This window comes from Vulpes vulpes, chromosome 3, assembly GCF_048418805.1.
Source record: "Vulpes vulpes isolate BD-2025 chromosome 3, VulVul3, whole genome shotgun sequence".
NCBI lineage: Eukaryota > Metazoa > Chordata > Mammalia > Carnivora > Canidae > Vulpes > Vulpes vulpes.
In genome coordinates this window covers 23,248,332-23,267,533 of record NC_132782.1, presented here as the reverse complement: position 1 = coordinate 23,267,533, position 19,202 = coordinate 23,248,332, and the positions used below count along the sequence as shown (strand labels likewise).

General features: G+C 39.8%; 1 protein-coding gene across 1 annotated transcript in view; it reads left to right on the top strand.

The window, feature by feature from the left end:
* The first annotated feature begins 15,022 nt into the window (after positions 1 to 15,022).
* TTN (titin) overlaps positions 15,023 to 19,202 on the top strand; it is a 274,354-nt gene continuing 270,174 nt past the window's right edge. Inside the window, exons 1-2 of the mRNA XM_072752064.1 lie at positions 15,023 to 15,316; positions 17,965 to 18,068. Of these exons, the coding sequence (XP_072608165.1) occupies positions 17,978 to 18,068 (91 nt within the window). The 5' untranslated portion in view covers positions 15,023 to 15,316; positions 17,965 to 17,977. The remainder of the gene's footprint in view (positions 15,317 to 17,964; positions 18,069 to 19,202) is intronic.

The following is a 19,202-nucleotide window of genomic DNA, read 5'->3' as shown; positions in this document are numbered from 1 at the left end:
TACCAACCGCAGTAAATCATGTCTTAGTGTCCTATGACGTATCAGATGAGCAAGGGGGTATCGCTGGTGTGCTTTACTTGGGAAATATACTTACCGATATGTTTACTCAACATATGCAATAAATATATTCCACTTATGCTTTTTACTGTAATAGCATGTTTTAAAATCTTTCCAGCTGATGTGCACATTGACCAGAAAGTTCTATGTGAGCATTCCATTTTATCTGGGTTTTGAGAAGAGCCTTCCATAGGGTATCTATATACTTATTGAAGTTAGTGAGAAATAAAGAAAAATGTGGTTTTCCACATTTGGGTTGAGAAATAAAGAAAAATGTGGTTTTCCTGGTATATTCCTCCAAGGAATATATATGTGAGAAATAAAGAAAAATGTGGTTTTCCTGGTATATTCCTCCAAGGAATATATATGTGAGAAATAAAGAAAAATGTGGTTTTCCTGGTATATTCCTCCAAGGCAGAGTTTCTCAATCCTGGCACTATAAACACTTGAGGGTGGCTGTCCCGTGCATCTCAGGATGTTTAGCAGCATTGCTGGCCCCCAGCCACCAGCCACTCTTAGCATGCCCCACCTCAGATGTGACCATCAAAAATGCCTCCAGCTATTGCCAAATATCCCCAGCATAAAATCATCTCTGGTTGGACATCACTGTTCTAAAAATAAAAGTTAGCCTGGCCTTGGTCAGGATCAAACACTGGCACTTTGGAAAATAAAATCCACCAATTAATGCGGACTTCACAAAATGTTACTTCATTATTTAGCCTTATCCTTTATCAGTTTTTTTTCCTAAATGGATTGCTCCTATCCTAGGTAGATTACTACATTGTTTTAGTTTAAAAAATTTGTTATGAGAGCTAAATTTCTGACATATCACCTCCCAGTTTAATGATAATGATAATGCTTAATCAAATATATCAAATAGAAGCCCACAAATTCATCTGATTGGAGTCTACATTCTCCTGATATTTTATTGAAAAAAAAAAAAGATGCAAAATCTGGATCCATCTTGCAATCAAAGATTATTTACTTGGTTCTAAATATCATCAATATCAATTCTGTTGAAATTTGTATCTATGGTGTATTCTCCAAGAATGTGGCTTTTTACTTTGGAAACCCTTTGCTGTTTGATCCCCCGGAGAACATAGAAATTTAGTAGCTTAAGAAAAAGGTCCCCCTCCTATCAGGTCGTTCTCTCCCCCTTATATGTGAGGAAAGTAGAGTATAACAAGATGACTTCATTCTTCAGATAAATTCAGCTTAATGGGTTTGGGCTTTACTTTTGCTTTTTGTTTTGTTTTGTTTTGGTTTTAGTTCAGGAAACTGTTGGTGTTGGTAGATGTTAGAAGATTGTGAGATTGCAGTAAAAGAAAATTGACGTTGTTTATAAATGCTTCTGAAAATGAACACATTTTAAATATTGCACATGTGTGCCTTTTATCAGCAATTTCAAATGTATTTTTCTTTTTTTGTACTAGACAAAATTCCAACATTCCTGGAATGCTTTGAACCTGCCCACCTCCAGGAAAGACATATGATTCCACACCGCAGTATCTGGAATACTGGCTTATCAATTGGGATCAATGCACTATGCTAATGCAAGATGTTAATAATAAGGAAAATTGTAGGTGTGGAAAGAGAATACATGGGAGCTCTCAAAACTTTCTGCTCAATATTGCTGTTAACTTAAAACTTCTCTAAAAAATAAAATCTATTAGTTTTTTAAAATGCTCTAAAACTAGCTAATTTTCAAAGTGATAAAAATGTGAGGCCTATCAAATTATGGTTCTTAAACATAAATGGAGTCACTGTTTTAAGCATCACTTAGATTTTTCAGTTGTGACATCATTTCTCAAGGCTTTAATAATCTATTTTAAAGGAAAAATATATTGCAGGTCCCAAGAATTTTTTTACACTGCCTTTAATACTTTATTATTTAAATTTGTAAATAAGCCCTTTATTTTTACAAAATTAGGAAACCAAAAATTCCAAAGAGGAAACAAAAGCAATAAAAAATATCTATCAGCATTCATTAATGTGACAGATGATATGTTGCTGAAACTAATCACTGCTTAAGACTGTGACAATGGGTTTTTTTTAAATTTAAATTCAATTAGCCAACATATAGTACATCATTAGTTTCAGATGTAGAGTTCAGTTATTCATCAGTTGCATATATAACAAGCTACCAGCGGAGCCGAATTACCACTCAAAAGGGGGCTCTGTGAGCACCGAGCCAGGATGTGTTTGAATTCATTTTCATTAGGCTCAGATGGCCTGATGTGCTTATCCTACTAATACGATGGGGGTTCAGTGGACATGGGCCTTTCAGACTTTGCTGTGCCTGCCTCCTTTCAGAAGGTGCTAGAAGGGCTGAGGAGAGCCAACCCCTGCTTTGGGAACTCCTTTTTCTGCGCTCCATTTCTGAACAAAATGTTCATGACTTATTAAAATAGTCTTTCCATTCTACTCTTGCATGTCACATTTCTATTTTACATAGCTTCTTCCTCTTATTATACACAACAGTAATCTTCCTTGTAGAAAATCAGAGTATATATAGATAGGCAAAAAATAAGAATATCAAATTAACCTGTAATCTACCACCCAGAGACAGAACTACTAGCATGTTCTTCATATTTCCAGGCTTTATGTTGTGAACACAACACACACACATACTTGTAAACATAAAACATCCATGCCTCTCAGCCACAGACCACCAGGTTAAACATTTTGGGGTATTGCTTGTCGCAAAAAAGGAACCACAGAGCAACTTGGTAACTGGAACAGAGACAACTTATGATCAGACTTAGGCTTTGCATTAGGTGACTTTGGGGAGCGTTTAAGACACTGCCATGGATTGGACGTAGGGGGTAAGTCCATGTTTCAGTATCTTACTCATTTTATCTGTAGGACAGGAAGATTGGATAGAGGTAAGAGCTATAAACTAGCAAGAAGCACCAGTCAGTCACCTGAGCCAGACGAGGGGATTGCTGGGTCATTTTTGTGGCTTAGGCAATGTTCGTGTTTGTGTTCAGACAAAATGATGGAGCAGTTTTATCCGTGTCTTGACCCATCATGGTTCCAGAGTTGGGTTTTTTTGGCTGCTGTTCCATGAAGTTGTTTATGTTCAACAGAAAGACCTAGCTGTGAGTTCCTGGATGTCAGGACTGCTTTTTATTTCTCAAAGCTTAGCAGGTTTCTAAGCCTACATTAGACCTTATACCTGTGACTCCACTGACCTCTAATGAGTGTAGTTACTGTAGGGTGAATAATAACTTTCTTCCTCTGAGCCTCTAGAGCATCCCCAGCCCACACCACACCCTATTACCACACATGCAGGTGCGAAGTGTTTCTTCACTCTAAAGATGAAAAGAATTTGCTAAAGGTAGAACTCTACTGCTAATGCTTTAGCTTTTTAAATGGGAGAGTAAACATTTAACACTTAGACCAAAGTGAGGGCCAAAAGCTGGGCTGTCTTTTGCTACTGGAATATTATAATTGGCAGGTGGAAAGGCCCATCTGCTCCAGCTTGCTGCCCTCATTCCCTTAAAGCAAGCTTCAGAGCAAGTCAGTCCCCAAATAGTCATCAACATTTTTCTCTAATAAAATTGTTCGTTTCTTCCGGAAATATTTCATTGAGCATGTAGAAGTTTGTGAGGGCTGCTCTAGCAAAGTACCACAGATTGGGTGGCTTAAACAGCAGCAGCTTATTTTCTCACAGTCTTGGAGGCTATAAATTCAAGATCAAGGTGTCAGCTGGGTTGGTTTCTTCTGAGGCTTAACTCCTTGGCTCGTAGATCACCATCTTCTTCCCATGTCTTCACCTGGTCTTTCCTCCGTGTATGTCTGTATCCTAATCTCTTCTTCTTATTAAGACACCATATTGGATAAGGACCCACCCTTATAACCTCATCTTAACTTAATTACCTCTTTAAAGTCTCATGTCCAAAGACAGTGACATCCTGAGGTACTACTAGTGGTTAGGATTTCAGCATATGAACTGTGGAGGGGGAGGGGGACACAATTCAGCCCGTAACAAGCACTGACTGCATGCCAATCACTGTTTGGCAGCGCGGCACCTGACAATGAGCTGGGCAAAGTCAAAACAGGGGGGCAGAAGGTCATAAGTGGGGAAAATGGATTTAGTGTTTCAAACGATGCAGAGTTCCCAAGAGTTGCTGAAGATTTAAATCAGGGAAGTGATAGAAACTTGTATTTTGGAGTGCTTATTTGGGTTTTGGTGTGGAATTTAGATTGGAGGTGGCCAAGAACAGTTAAGAACTAAATCCAATCAGACATGTGAGAAATAAAGACCTGAGGGTGGCAATGGCAATAGAACCACAAAGATTCAGGATATATTTAGGTGGCAGAACTAAAACAAGTTATTGACATCTCAGAAGCAGTTATGAGAGAAAGGGTGAAAAAAACTCCCAGTGCTCTAACTTGGGTGATTGGGTAGATTGTGACATTACTAACTCAGATAGAAAAATCAAGAGGAACAGTTTCATAAGGAGCCCAATCCAGGTATTTTGAGTTTAGGATTCTCTTGGAGATACCAAGTAGACAGTGAAAAGTGATTCTAGAGCTCGTAAGAGTTGAGAAGGCCAGAGATAGTGTTTCAAAGTCATCAAGATGTAGTTGAAGCCTTGAAGGTAGATGAGCTAATACAAGGAAAACAGAGTAAGAAGAGGCAAAACCTGAGAAAAACCAATACTTAAGGAGAGGCAGGAAGAAGAGTTGCTCACGAATGAACCAGGAGTGTCTCCAGAGACACTGATATCATGGGATTTGAGTTTGGAGAAAGCTCTCAGAAGAGGAAGTGTAAAAGTTAGTGGATGCGGTGGTGAAGTGATGAAATGCAGGAAAACATACGTGTTCATAGATAAAATGTCTTATTAAAGAATCAGAAGCCAAAGGAAGACTCAGTCTTGGAGTAGTTCATGCTCAGTGCTGTGAACTCACCGACTTCTCAGTCGCTCAATATAGTTTTCCTTTAGTAAATTTTATTTGAAGTTCTCTAGTACAGCATATACTATTATACATTATAAAAATATTTTTTAAAGGCCCATTGGAACATGCTAGGGATGCGTCAGGAATTAGTATCAAGTGACAACCAAAAATGCAGCAAAAAAAGAAAAAAAATCCCACTGGGCTTAGAAATAAGAAAGACATTGGTATATTTAATGAGAGTAGCATGAGAAGAATGATGAGAAGAGAAGCTAAATGAGGGAATGAAGTGAGTAGGAAATGAAGCAATAAATTAAATGAGAAAACATATATGGTGTATCAGCTCTGGTGGCTGGCACACAATAGGGACAGGTCTTCAATTAACGCAGATTGCTCTCATAGTTGGAGTGGTTATTGGAAGAAGAGAGAGAGTGTGGAACCCAGAGGGCAATGCCGAGTCATGAGAAAGTTGTATCTTTTATTATTTTTGGTTTTTAAGACAAAAAAGACTATGATATATTTAAGGGGTAAGGGGCAAAAGCTTCTAGAAAGGGAAGGTTAAATGGAATAGTGTAAGTCTTGGCAGGGAAAAGAGAAGAAGGATCCAGAATATTGGTCCAACCTTGAAGAGGAATAGACCCATTTCCTGTGGGACTGGAGGAAAAAAGATAAGTTTACATATGGTTAGAGAATTCATGTTTAGCTTTGCCCCTGATAATGGTGATTATAGGAGATGTGGCTTCACCTAGTCTGTTGATGAAGAAAAGCAACCCCGGGAAGAGACCTGGAGAGGACAAGACGCAAAGCATTGTTGGAGTGGGAGAGAATGTCATCGAAGACCTGTAAGACAGGAACGGTATGACTAAGGTGTAGAAAAGGCCGTGCAGGTCACATCTCTCAGCAGCTTCCACATTGAGCCTTTACTACATACTGTCCTATGAGAAAGCAAAGACTGGGATCCCTGGGTGGCGCAGCGGTTTAACGCCTGCCTTTGGCCCAGGGCGCGATCCTGGAGACCCGGGATCAAATCCCACGTCGGGCTGCCGGTGCATGGAGCCTGCTTCTCTCTCTGCCTATGTCTCTGCCTCTCTCTCTCTCTCTGTGACTATCATAAATAATAAATAAAAAAAAGGAGCAACTGGCTCTTTAAAAAAAATAAAAGAAAAAAAGAAAAAGCAAAGACTAATCATTATGTTATGTATTGAAAACAGATGTAAAGTTATAAAATTAAATGAAAACTTTAATAAAATAATTGTTTACAGCAGCATGGAGTTTCCAGAGGGCCTGGGGAAGGTAAGGTCAGGTTCAAGAAAGGCAGACATAGCACCTACAGCAAAGAACGGTTTTTCCAGAAGACTCATTTTCTGCAACTGTCTTATTTCTGTTGCTGACAGTTGTGACTGCCTTTTGTCAGTGCTTGATTTTTTTTTTTTGCTCTTTATAAAAGTAATTCATACACCCAATTAACCTATCTAATACTTGAGTATATGAGGCCTCCCTTCCAGTCATTTTTCCCCTCATGATTATAGTTTCTCTTGTTTAGATTTGGGTTCAGCCTTTAGTCACTTTTAGCCATAGAAGAGCCATTCCGGGGGGGTGGGGTGTCTTTCATGGAGAAGACTTTTTGTTTGTTATCCATTCTCATTAACTAGATTTGTTTAAGTTTTAATTTTATTTTTTAATTTCACGACTGGTTTTGGATATGTTGCCCTAATAATTAGCCTCTTTAAATGAAAGTAATACATGCTTATGGCGAAAAATCAAATGCTTCAGACAGGTATAAGGTAAAAAATAAAAGGTTTTCACCCTTGCCTTGGGACAAGTAGGCCCAATTCTCTAAAGAAAATCACTCCTAACAGTTCTTCTGCATCATTCCGGAAGTTCCCTATGACTTTTCACTAAACATTTATGTAATGATCATCTTCTGTCTTGTACCAAGAGTACCAAGGCCAACTACACTGATTTTTGTTGCTTAAGAAATTTAGAGAATTTACGGTGAGAGGATCAGGCAATAATCAAGAAAATAGCAAAACATACAAACAACAACAAACAAATCAGATGACTGAAACAGATTGCGTGACCTGGAATGATGTGCATTTGTGTATCAGTGTGCAACTCGCTCTTCACCTATGGTCACAGCCATCATTCTGGGCCAGTATGTGGGTCTAACTCATCTTTAATTGCTGGCTAACAGACTTACCATGGTTTTACCGTAAATCATTCAGTCATTCCCTGTTGACGGACATTCAGATTCTTTCCAAAATTTGTCCACTTCAAACAATGCTAGAAAACCATTTTTTATGCTTATACCTCTGTGTTTTGTGGCACTCGACCTTCTACTGACATAGACATGCAAATATTCCCTCAATCTTTAAGATTTGACTAAGATAGATTATGCCTTACAAAATTATTTTCTTGGTGCAGGGCTTAGTCTTTTCCTTAAGGCATCTGAGTTTCCGGTGTTGCTTACAATGGTTTCCCCAGCCTGTCCGTTTCCACAGATATTTTCCTATAAGTTGTTATTATATTTTATTACTTAGTTTTTACTTTTAGATATTTAATCCATTTGAGATTTATTTTACATGGTGTGAGGTGCTTTCTTCTCAATAAATATCCAGTGACATCAGCACCTTTATGAACAAAACCATCATAGATTAATTCCTCAGATTTGCTTAGACCTGTTTCTGGACACTCTACTTAATAATTCACTTTTAAATTACTGTGTCAATACCTTGCAGTTTGGTTGCTATAGTTTTATAGTATGTTGTAATTTCTGGTAAGGCAAGTTCCCTTTTACCATTATTCTTGTTTTCTATTAGTTGCCAAATGGTCTATTATATCAGTATAAATACTCCCCACTGGCCGACATATAAGTTGTTTTCAGTGAATATTTTCTACTACAAATTCCTAGAACAAGTGTTTTTTAGCATGTAATATAATTTATGTAACACAAGTAGAGAACAAAAGCCACACATTAATGTGTCTCTGATCTGCTATAGGCTCACTTATTAGCAAGTGACGCTCTGGTACACAGTGGTAGTATACACATGATTCAAATTCACATTTCCCCACAATTAACATCCATGACTCCAACTGTGTGAATATACTTACACTGTGTCAAACTCACAAATGTCAAATCTCTTGATGTCTAGAACCTACTTCTGTAAACAATTGGCACCCTACGGATTTATTCTATGGATGGGCACAGCCTTTTGACCCTCAGAACTTTAAAGATCAAATGCTTAAATTGATAAATCCCTTGAATTTCTTTTCTGTAGTGGTAATTTCTGCTCAAACCTACTGCCATATTCTATCCCCTAATGTCTTTTTTTAAAATTATTTATTTATTTATTTATTCATGAAAGACAGAGAGAGAGGCAGAGACACAGGCAGAGGGAGAAGCAGGCTCCCTGCGGGGGGGGGGGGGGGGGACTCGATCTCAGGACCCCAGGATCATGACCTGAGCCAATGGTAGATGCTCAACCACTGAGCCACCAGGTGCCCCAGCCCCTAACGTCTTTAAACAAGTCTTAGAAAGAGGGGTTTGAGGCAGTCATCTTGAACCAGGCTGGTTCTAACACTGACACATGACATGGCTTCATCTTCAAAGCCAATTCGTGTCATGGATTCCTGAAAAACGTGTAGCAAGTGCCTTTCAGCCTTCTCATGGAGCAGCGGGTTCTGACATTGGGACAGGTGTGTTTGCACTTCGTGTTGACCTTCCCCCGGGTGTTTGCTTGCCTCTTACACATTTACAAAGAGAAGATCCACTCGATATTTCCAAGGACCATTCTAAAGTCATATTCTACACTCCAAGGCCATAAGTATCAAACCGGAAGTGGATTTCTTTACAAATACATAAATTACTTGGTAAGTGTAAAGTAGTGATTGTTGTTAATGCCAGCCAGAAACTGCTGAAACCTTTACATTACAACAGGGAATGTGACCTTTGTTAAACACTCTTTAAGATAACAATCACTTGCCCATCAACCACCCACAACACCAGGATCCTAGCCAGAGTCCCCTTGGCTTTCAGTTTCAATTCCTATCAGAGCAACACTTGAGAGAGGGGAGAGTTACCCATGATCTTTGGGATATCGTAAATCATACCCATGAATCAGGGGCTAGAGCCCCACTCCTGTTCTTATTTTTTAAAACTCGGACTATATTTCCTTAGTCCCTCTTTCAGTTGTGTTTAGTGAATTGCCTTTTAGTGTTTTGCCCTGGACTTTGTTAAAAGCTTTCACCAAAAATATCTACATATAAATTAAGTCAGTGCATCTGCTCTAAATATATCGTTAAATGTGTATGTTCTGCGTATGGTTCAGTGCCCCCTCTTGTAAAGTTGTACGTGACTTATCCTTAAAATTCAGTGTTAGAAAAATTGCACTTCCTCACAAAATTGGTATGCTTCCTTCTCTATATCGAGAATTATGCTTCTCTTTTTATTTTTTTATAGATTTTATTTATTTATTTGAGATAGAGAGCAAGCGAGAGAGAGAGAGAGAGAGAGAGAGAGAGCGCACAAGCAAGGGGAAGGGGCAGAAGGAAAGGGAGAAGCAGACTCCCCACTGAGCAGGGAGCCTGACATGGGGCTTGATCCCAGAACCCTGGGATCATGACCTGAGCTGAAGGCAGATGCTTAACTGACTGAGCCACCCAGGTGGCTTTTCTTTAATTAACTTCCAGGCAATTCCCCTTCCTACCTGAAGTTCAAGTACAGCACAAATCATGGCCATCGTGGTTTGCAAATTATGTTGTTCTTCAATATGGTTTTTGTTTTTTACTTTGTCCCTATTTGCTCCGAAAGGTATTCTTTGTTTCCATTTCTCTTTTATCTACTTTATTTGCTTTTGATGAAATACTTCAATTCTTTTGAAATAAAAATACCAGCCCAAGTTACCCTCTCCATGAGAAGTTCTACTTTTGTTATACCCTGTCCTGCCCTCCTCCATCGCTGTTTCTGAGAACTTAGTGTTTCTAGCAACCATTTTGACCCTTTCCTTTCATTGTGTCTCCTTGCATTGTTACATAGCTCTCTTGTCTTCCCAACTAACATCTAAGTGAAAAACATGACATTTTCGGGTAACCCCCATAGCTCTTGGTACATGGAAGACACTCGAAAATCACTTGAGAAGGAAAGAAAGGAAGGAAAGAAGAAGGGAGGGCGGGAGGGGGAGAGGAATGGAAGTCTGAACTTGATGTTAAAAATATGAGCTGTCTGAAAAGGGGATGAGGAAGAAGTCTATTGGGAATTGGGGCAATTATCTAGCAATGAAGATAAATGCTCAGGTTGGTTTACCTTAAGAGGGCGAGAAGTGTTTATTATTGTCTCCATACAAGGTCAGGTCGTAGGGCAGGAAGCACATGCAACTCAATAGCGTCAAGGCAGAGGGTTTGGGGAAGGACCCTTACAAGGTGTAGGCAGGTTCATGAACACTAGGGATGGCAAAGAGCTTTGGGAATGGCAACAGCACAAAGCCCTAGTTAGAAACATGAGAAAGGAGCAGGTACGAGAAAGTACCTGAAGGAAAGGGGTCCCTGACCGGAGCATGGCCACAGCAAATGAAGGCCATGGCCAAACCACAGCCAGGCAAGGAGACATCCTAGGGAATTCATACCCTAAACTCTCCTGCCAGCATTTCCCATTGGCTGCTCTAATCCCAGTGCCAGAAGCCAGAGGCAAGGGAGGACCCCTCTAGGGTTCCGATCTTAGGGGCACAGGATAGGATGGAAGAGTGTAGGTCGTATCTAGAAGGGCAAGCAGAGAACATCCAGCACCCACACTTTGCTTTCACAGTAAGGGCTTATTTCAGAAGGATTCTATATTTGTAATTATGGATGGAAATGGAGTGGAGGGTTATTTGAATTAGATGGGGGTAAAACACAGAAGTAAGAAGCCTGGGAGACACACAAAATCTTCAGAATGAACACAAGCCATCACTTAACGCTCAAAGGGTCTTTCAAATATTTCAAAGTTCAGCTTTTTGATACAATAGAGCTGCCTTCTTTTTTAGATTTTTGTCTTACACGGGCTCTTTTGCTTTTGGAGGATCCACCTCTTAACATATCAAGCTTATTAAAATATATGGGAAGCTCGGTTAGTTAAGCATCTGCCTTCAGCTCAGGTCATGATCCCCGGGTCCTGAGATCGGGCCCCGCATTGGGCTCCCTGCTCAGGGGGGAGCCTGCTGCTCCATCTCCCACTGCCCCCCAGCCCCACTCACGCTCTCTCTCTCTCTTTCCTATCTCAAATAAATAAATAAAATATTTTTTTAAAGTTTCCAGTAATTTGATTGCATGTGTAAATATCATGTCACCTTCTGAGGTTACTCAGAGAAGGAACGTGGCATATGTTTCTGGGAGTTCACTTTGGACATTTCTAAGATTTCTTAGAAAACACTATCCTGGATATTTATCCAGGTAGTTAGATAATAGATCAAAGAAATATTACTAAGCACAAAAATGATGATCTTTCGCATCCCACAAAGAGCAAAGCTCTTTGCTACTTGGCAGTAGCAAACAAACAAAATGCCCACCATGTATCCAGTGCTGACTGTCCAAGGCACGGTCACATTCATGACCCTTCGAAGTGGGTATTATAAGCCCCAGTTTACAACAGACAGATCTGACACTCAGGGATTCAGGTGAGTTGCCTAAAACCCACGTAGGGTGGGAGTGAAATTCAACGTGCCCCTGGAGTGAGTGGTACTGAGAAATGCAAAGCTAAATTTTTTTATCTTTCTTATTTTGGTAGATGTATGTGTGTAAAACAATCCTTTTGCACTTCATGTGGCATAAACTGTGTTAGTGGCTATTAGTGTACCTATAAATAACTAGAAATCAATCAACTCGATCTTGCTACTAAAGCAATTGTAACTGGAGCTAGTAAAAGAGGAATGGGGAGAAGTCTTCTCTTGAATTTTAACCAGCACTCTCTTGCCTCGCATATCCCCAGTGTGACTTTGCCTCCCGTTCTAACTCACAGGACACACGCACGAGTACATTAAAACGGGTTGTTTGGGTGACAAGCTCTTCCCTGTGCACTTCCTGAATTTGCTTTACTACTTTCTTGTGTATTAATAGCTCAGTGATGAGCTTATATTTCAGCTTTGAAATACTTCTGAGAATAGATAAATCTGTAGACTTTATAGATCTAATATTACCAGATACTACTGTTCTTACTAAAATGCAAACTCCTTGAGGGCAGAGATTCTTGTCTGCCGTGCACATTGCTTATAATCCCAGTGCCTGAACTGTATTTGATAAAGAGCCCACACACCAAAAAATTTAATGGATTATAAATACCTTAATTTTACTCTTTTGAGAAAGGACTCTTACACTAGCTTTAAAAACTGTACCGACTTCTCAGTCCCCAGTGAGTACTTCCTTTGGTAAGTGGTTCTAAGCAGTATAAATAAAGTCTGCCACCGGGGCTCCTGGGTGGCTCAATCTGTTGAGCGTCCAACTCTTGGTTTCAGCTCAGGTCATGGTCCCTGGATTCTAAGATCAAGCCCTAGGTCAGGCTCCCTACTCAGCGTGGAGTCTGCTTGGGGTTCTCGCTCCCTCTGCCCCTCCTCCCACATGTTCACATGTTCTCTCTCTCTCTCAAATAAATAAAATATTTAAAAAAAATAAAGTCTGCCACTACCAACAACTGTGCGGATGGAGTGACTGCACGAGTTGATGCATATCGTAGTGTAGGTCTCAGTCACAGACACTGAGAACTTATTAGAATTTATTAGGCTGCAATCCCCAAGGGTACAGAAACCACAGCTATCTTCTTGGTCATGGCAGTCTGGCCCATCGTCTAGCAAAATGCCTGACACAAAGTTACCACTCAGTAGCTATCTGTTGAGTCACTAAGGGATGACAAAATCTAGAATTATCATTTAGCACAGTATTCAGTACTGAGCATGTGCTTAACAAACGTTTAATGAATTGCCTTGACTGATGTCGAAAAAGAGGATCACACCAGGCATTTCAAAACTAAGTAGGCATTATATTTGAATTATCAGCTGTTTGGGATTATCTGTGGGACTCAGCCCCACTCTTAGGGTGGTAAATTAAGATTTTACTGCATCAGCAAACTCCCCAAATCTGAGTAGTATTTGGTTTCCACTGGGCAAGCTTACTATATTCCAACTACGGCATACTTAATTTAAAAACTAATGCTTACCATGATATCCTGTGCAGTCCACTACGGTTCACTAATCCAATGATATGGCTTCTTTCTAGAGTAGTATGTTATTTATTAACTAGTCCTTTCCTAATTTCTTCTTTCCTTCCTGTCTTTCTTAACTCTGGCATAGAAGGATGGAAATGGCAAAAGGCAAGGATCTTGATAATACTGCAAAGTTTAGAAATGTTCAAGAACAATGAACAGACAAACAGCTTGGAGCCAGACACTTGGCCTTATGTTTATGATATATGGTCCATCTTCCCAACCCTTGAGCTCTCTATATTGCACCAGCTTGCACTAGAAGGTTCTACTCACTCATTCCCTCCAGTTCCCATAAGAAATAAAGTGCTTTGACTTTGGTTCCAACAAACATAACAAGACATTAACATGCTTCACATTAGGTCAAATCTAAAAGTATACACACATGCACACACAGTACATCACACACACACACACACACACACACACATGCACAAACACAGTTTAAGTAGATAGCCAATTGGTGAACACCCCGAATCAGAAGGATCACACATTTCTAGTCTTACTTTGCTTTATGACTGGCAGCTTGCCTGTAACATGAGTCTCTAATTGGAAATATTTTTTAAGACGTATGACATGAAGCAAGTGGTTTCTGAATCCATCAATCAAACAGGATCAAGGAAGAGAGAGTCAACAGAGGGGAAAATGATGCCACCAATACGGTATCACCTCGGAGACGATGTTTAAGTAAATACATGGTGTCAACTTGTCTATATGATTGTACTACACCAGTTGTGCAGTATAGTTTAGCTCTGTTCAGTGTTAGTAAATCACTACCTAAATAATCACAAAGTCTGAAACATTCAAGAAGTGAAAAAATCTGATGCATGGCCAAGTTCTTCCACAACCCAGAAGATTTTTATTATAGACACAAATAAATTGAACTTAAGTCTTAACATTTTAGTCTATTTTATTAAGAAAAGTCTCTTTCCAGTATCAACAAGACAATTTTCCTCCCTCTTAGTGAAGGTTTACAAATCTCTCGGCTGAACCATTATAAAGATCTTCTGGTATACTCTTTTGTATTTGAAATATCTCTTGCTTGAAATTAAATTCAGTCTTAAAATAGCGACTATATCATCTCCTAACCACTTCCCATTAGTAAGAGCAAACTTCAGAGATAAGTAAAGCAGCATTCATGTGTCTGGAAAAAGAACCCTATGGATGATTTAAAACATAAGAATTGGCTACTTGTTAAGAAAGGGTGCATGCACATTTGTAAGTATGAAAGCCAGAAAGAAAGAAAATCTGCAAAAAGCGAAATCATTATACTGTATGGATTAAATCTCAGCTGAGTTCAGATTTTGTCTTTCAACATTATTTCTTGCAGGGCTGTATAAACCCTTAGCTCATTAACATTGACTTAATTCTCCCTAAAGTACAAGTAGGTTCAGGAGAACGTAGGTAACATAAATGCGCTTCTCTCAACACTAAAGGTTAGAGGCACTCATTCTTCAAAGAAAGTGAAGTCTTAGGCCCCAGATAAATTCCCTCATCTGCCGTCATGATTGACAGGTGCATTTGGTTGGTCGCATGGGGGAAGGGAAGAGGAGTGGGGCCTGACTCTCAGGGCAGGGCCCTCAGGTGGAAAGGCTGTTCCATATAAGCGCCCACCAATACCTTCTACTGTGGCAAAGTGTCCTCAGCCCAGTGCTTGCGGATGCTAACCATGGGCAACAGTGCTCTTCTCTGAGCCTCCATACAGTTATTCTTTAAATACGGTTCCATTTCCTTGGTAAAGCCTCTTGTGAGGTGCTAAATTTAGCACTGCCAATCAGGAGAACAGGTGGTGTGTGACACCACCAAACAGATCCGTCTCCCATCAAGCTTCCCAAGGCAGCCAATCAGCCGGGGCCCTGCCCAGGGATGTGGGGCTGTCAGCAGATCTGGCAAATAAAAGGCCAGAGCCCAGCCCTGGCTCTCGAGCAGTCGTGCATTCCCAGCCTCGCCTCGGGTGTAGGGATTGCATAGAAAAGCAAAACTACACAGTCCCGACTGTGTAGTTTTGTTTTTTAAGTTTAGAGGCTCACCGATTCATGTCGGAGATGGTGGACAAAACCAGCTCCGGATAGGACGTCGTTTCAGAAGCAACCTGGGGCTTTGTCCCACCCTTTTTGGGCACTCTTGAGAAATCAGGTGAGTGGCATCTTTCCTTTTTTTTTTTTTTTAAATAATAGATTCTCTTCCTTATTGATTGATTTCTAGTTCCCAGTTAGAACTTCTTATTCCAACATGTGTGATGCGCCTGGGCACAGGTGTTTGTGTAACTACTCGTTGCTGTTGCGGATCCATTACTTCAATCTGCTCATTCCATCTCCTTTAAAAAGTTGGGTGCTTTAGCAGGTCAGCACAGTCAACGTTTCCAATCGTGTGACTCCACCTCATGGGCTAAAAGTGTTGAAGTCGAGGTCAGAAATGGTAAGAGAAATGCTTGCTTCTGTTACAGACTCTTTCTGTCTGCTGAGAACGTTCAAGGTTATGTTACTCAGTGAAAAAGTGAGACACACCAAGAATAGCTCTGATAAAAGGCATGTGGTATCAGGGTGTCCTGATGACTTTTTAAGGGAATCAACTGCTGAGGTATCAGTTGCGGGACAGTGAGAGAACACTTGCCTGCTGTCAGTCAACAGTGGAAAGTTTATTTTGGGAGCATGACATTTTAGATGCATACCTTGGGCCCTAATTGCACAAAGGCCTTTCAAGAGCAAGTGCTCAAGCAACAAGATTGGCCTATCCAGTAGGAATAAATGACCAGTTCAGACAAGTGGATTGTGATATGTTTAGGAATTGGGAGGGGAAATGTGTAATTGTTTTATAAAATACTCAGCATCTCATTATTTATTTCAACTCATAAGCAAATGATATGATATGAGCTAAACGTTGGTATTAAGGATAAGAAAGTATTTTCGAGACTTTTTTTAAATTTTTTTTAATTTTTGAGGCTTTTAATATCTATTAACTTTTAATACCCTTTGACTTTCCATCTTCCTGGATTTAGATTACTAATCACATATGCCTGTAAGTGCATTGGTATATAGTACATAAATGATGTCAAAGAATACAACTATTTTTAGAAAGTGAACTAGGTGGCAAACAGGGAGGGTTAGACACAAAAAATTATTTGTCCCAAATAGAACATGCTCTATGGAGTTCTTGACAAAAGACTCACAAAAACTTTTGGTACTATTTGAATTTTCCAAATATAAATTTTATTGTCTTGGAATTCTGGTTTTCTTTTCTTTTTTTTCCCCCTTTTTAAAAAATATTTTATTTATTTATTCATGAGAGACAGAGAGAGAGAGAGAGGCAGAGACACAGGCAGAGGGAGAAGCAGGCTCCATGCAGGGAGCCCGATGTGGGACTCGATTCTGGGACCCCAGGATCATGCCCTGAGCCAAAGGCAGACGCTAACCCACTGAGCCACCCAGGGATCCCTCATTTTCTTTTTAACTAAGTAAAAAGTTACAACATGGTACAGAATTATCAGTAGAAAAACTAGCATTCCATACATTTTTAGTGAACAGAGGATTTTGTGAAAAGCAGTCATGAAGTAACCGACAATTGAGAATCTGCTCTTTATATCAGAATAGTGGGTTGGTTGCATTAAATAATAAGGTATTTGTGCATCAGAAAATTGTTCCCATCATCTCCCTGGAACTGATGGACAGAGTACTTTCTTCCACTTAAAAGGACTTCACTGCAAATTTCATATTCTTTTCTTTGATTTTTGAATATCTGTATTGAAAAAGCACAGGGCTTTTCATTTCTTTCACATTTCACAGCAGTGTTCCCTTTGTCAGGTTTGAACCTTGGTCCCTAGTACTCAAGTCAGTATTTTTCTTTCAGCTCTATGATAACAGTTGGCCTACTCATGTAAGTTTAAAATTTCCTATTAACTAGAGCAGTAGCACTATTTATTGAGCAGTTACAATATGAAGAAATATTCAAAATATTCATAAGAAGACAGCATACAGTCTATAAAAGGTTTGCACAGTCAATAAGAACTTTCCAAGTAAGGAAAGAAATCAAAAAGTTAAAATTTTTTACTTGCGGTGACAATTTTAAGCAGCCACCTGGATTGCTTAAAGTAATACAAGTAATACCCAAATCTATACCAACTTTAAAAATACAGAGTGGAAAAAAAATATAGAGTGAATGAAAAATCTTGGGAGGAAGGAAATCTTTAATAATTATCTTTCAACCATTGGACAGATGCACAGATTTATTCTATTCCCTTTTTTGAGAAAAAGATTTTATTTATTAATTAGAGAGAGCACAAGCAGCATGGAGGGACAGAGGGAGAGGGAGAAGCGGGCTACCTGCTGAGCAGAGCGCCCAATGCGGGGCTCGATCCCAGGACCCTGAGGTCATGACCTGAGCCAAAGCCCGACTCAGCCACCCTCACGCCCCTAGATTCATTCTATTCTTCCCACACATCTTTCATTGTTCTTCTCGACTCCCACTTACTTCAGCTTTCCTCTTTCCATCTCTCACTCAGGTGTCCCATCATTGGGAAGACTGAATTTCCCTCCTCGACCACTAGAGGACATTCCTTGCTCTAATTTCCTAAAATGTTCTTTTTTCTCCCCATTTCCGTTTACACTTACTACTCTGTTAGGCTTCAAGTCAATTCAGAGGCCCATGTTCAAACCGAAGCCACGGAGAAGGCCCACAGATGATCTAAAGAGCAACCTGTTCGGAAAACGTGTCTCTGCCATCTACGGAGTAGCTCCGGAGTGGCCCTTAGCTGGGACCCAGTAACTTATTTTTCTCTTCCTTTTCAGAGTGCCTGAAAAGATGACAACTCAAGCACCGACGTTTAAGCAGCCGTTACAAAGTGTTGTGGTACTGGAGGGTAGTACCGCAACCTTTGAGGCTCACATTAGTGGTAAGCTCGCCCTTGCACACGTCCCTACTCTTCGCCCCCTCCCCAGTGTGTTAACTTAGCCGTGGGACTTGACACCAGGTGTAAGCCCTGCTTCTGCTCGGTTAAAATGGGTCCAGCTGGATGGAAGGGCCGCGGTAAGGGTAGACCGTTCACAGTTCTGACAAAGTCTGACAATGTAATGGCTTGGAAATGTTTTATTCATATTTATAATTCCACAAAGCAAAATAATTAGCATTGGATTAAAATTGCTGTCAGAATCCAGCAGCTAAGTACGACCAAATTTGGTCATTCTATATTTGGGTTCAGCTGCAGAGCCAGACTGGAAGCCAAGAACCCAAGCCCAGTAGGGGTCAGACACGCTGCCTCGGGACAAGGAGGCTGGGGCTGCCTGCTCCCCGTGCCCGAGAGTGGGAAATAACAAAGTCAGGGGCTTTTCTACGAAGCAGAAAACTGTCAGCGTTGCACTAACTCCCAACTATTTTATTCTTGTCTTTTCAATCTTTATTAAGTGGTTCTAGTGAATTAGAAGATTTTCCAATCTTTGGAAATGATGACAAAAAATAATATATGCCACCCTGGTCTTTATATTAAAGAGAAACAAATATCTTAGATTTTTATTTAGAAGAAAGTTCTGGGGTTTTTTTCCCTTCTTTTTCTTCTTCATAACTCAGTTCAGAGGCGGTTCAAAAAATGTATGATTTCTAAGACTTACTAAAAATGGGGGTAAGCTACAAACTATATTGTAAATAATCTCTAAATTATTTAATTCATATTGTCTCCACCGCAGTATTACAACTGTCATTTAAATTGGCATAGGCTAATTGAACATCAAGCTAGCACCTCCATGGTGCACTGTCCCCCCCACCCCTTTTTTTTTTTTTTTTGCACTGTCACTTTTTAAAAGTTTTTGGCTTCTAATAAAGATGTAAAATAAGATTTCCTCTTCCTTTCTCCTTTCGTTTTTTTATTTTATGTGCCCATCTTATTCCTAACTGGATAAGACCTTCACATTGCACAAATATCATATAATCATTCTTCGTTGTCTATTGTATATGCAGATAGAGACCAATTCCATTCTTTTCACACATGAGAGACGTTGACTTTTCAATACTACACTTACGTATCTTGTAATGC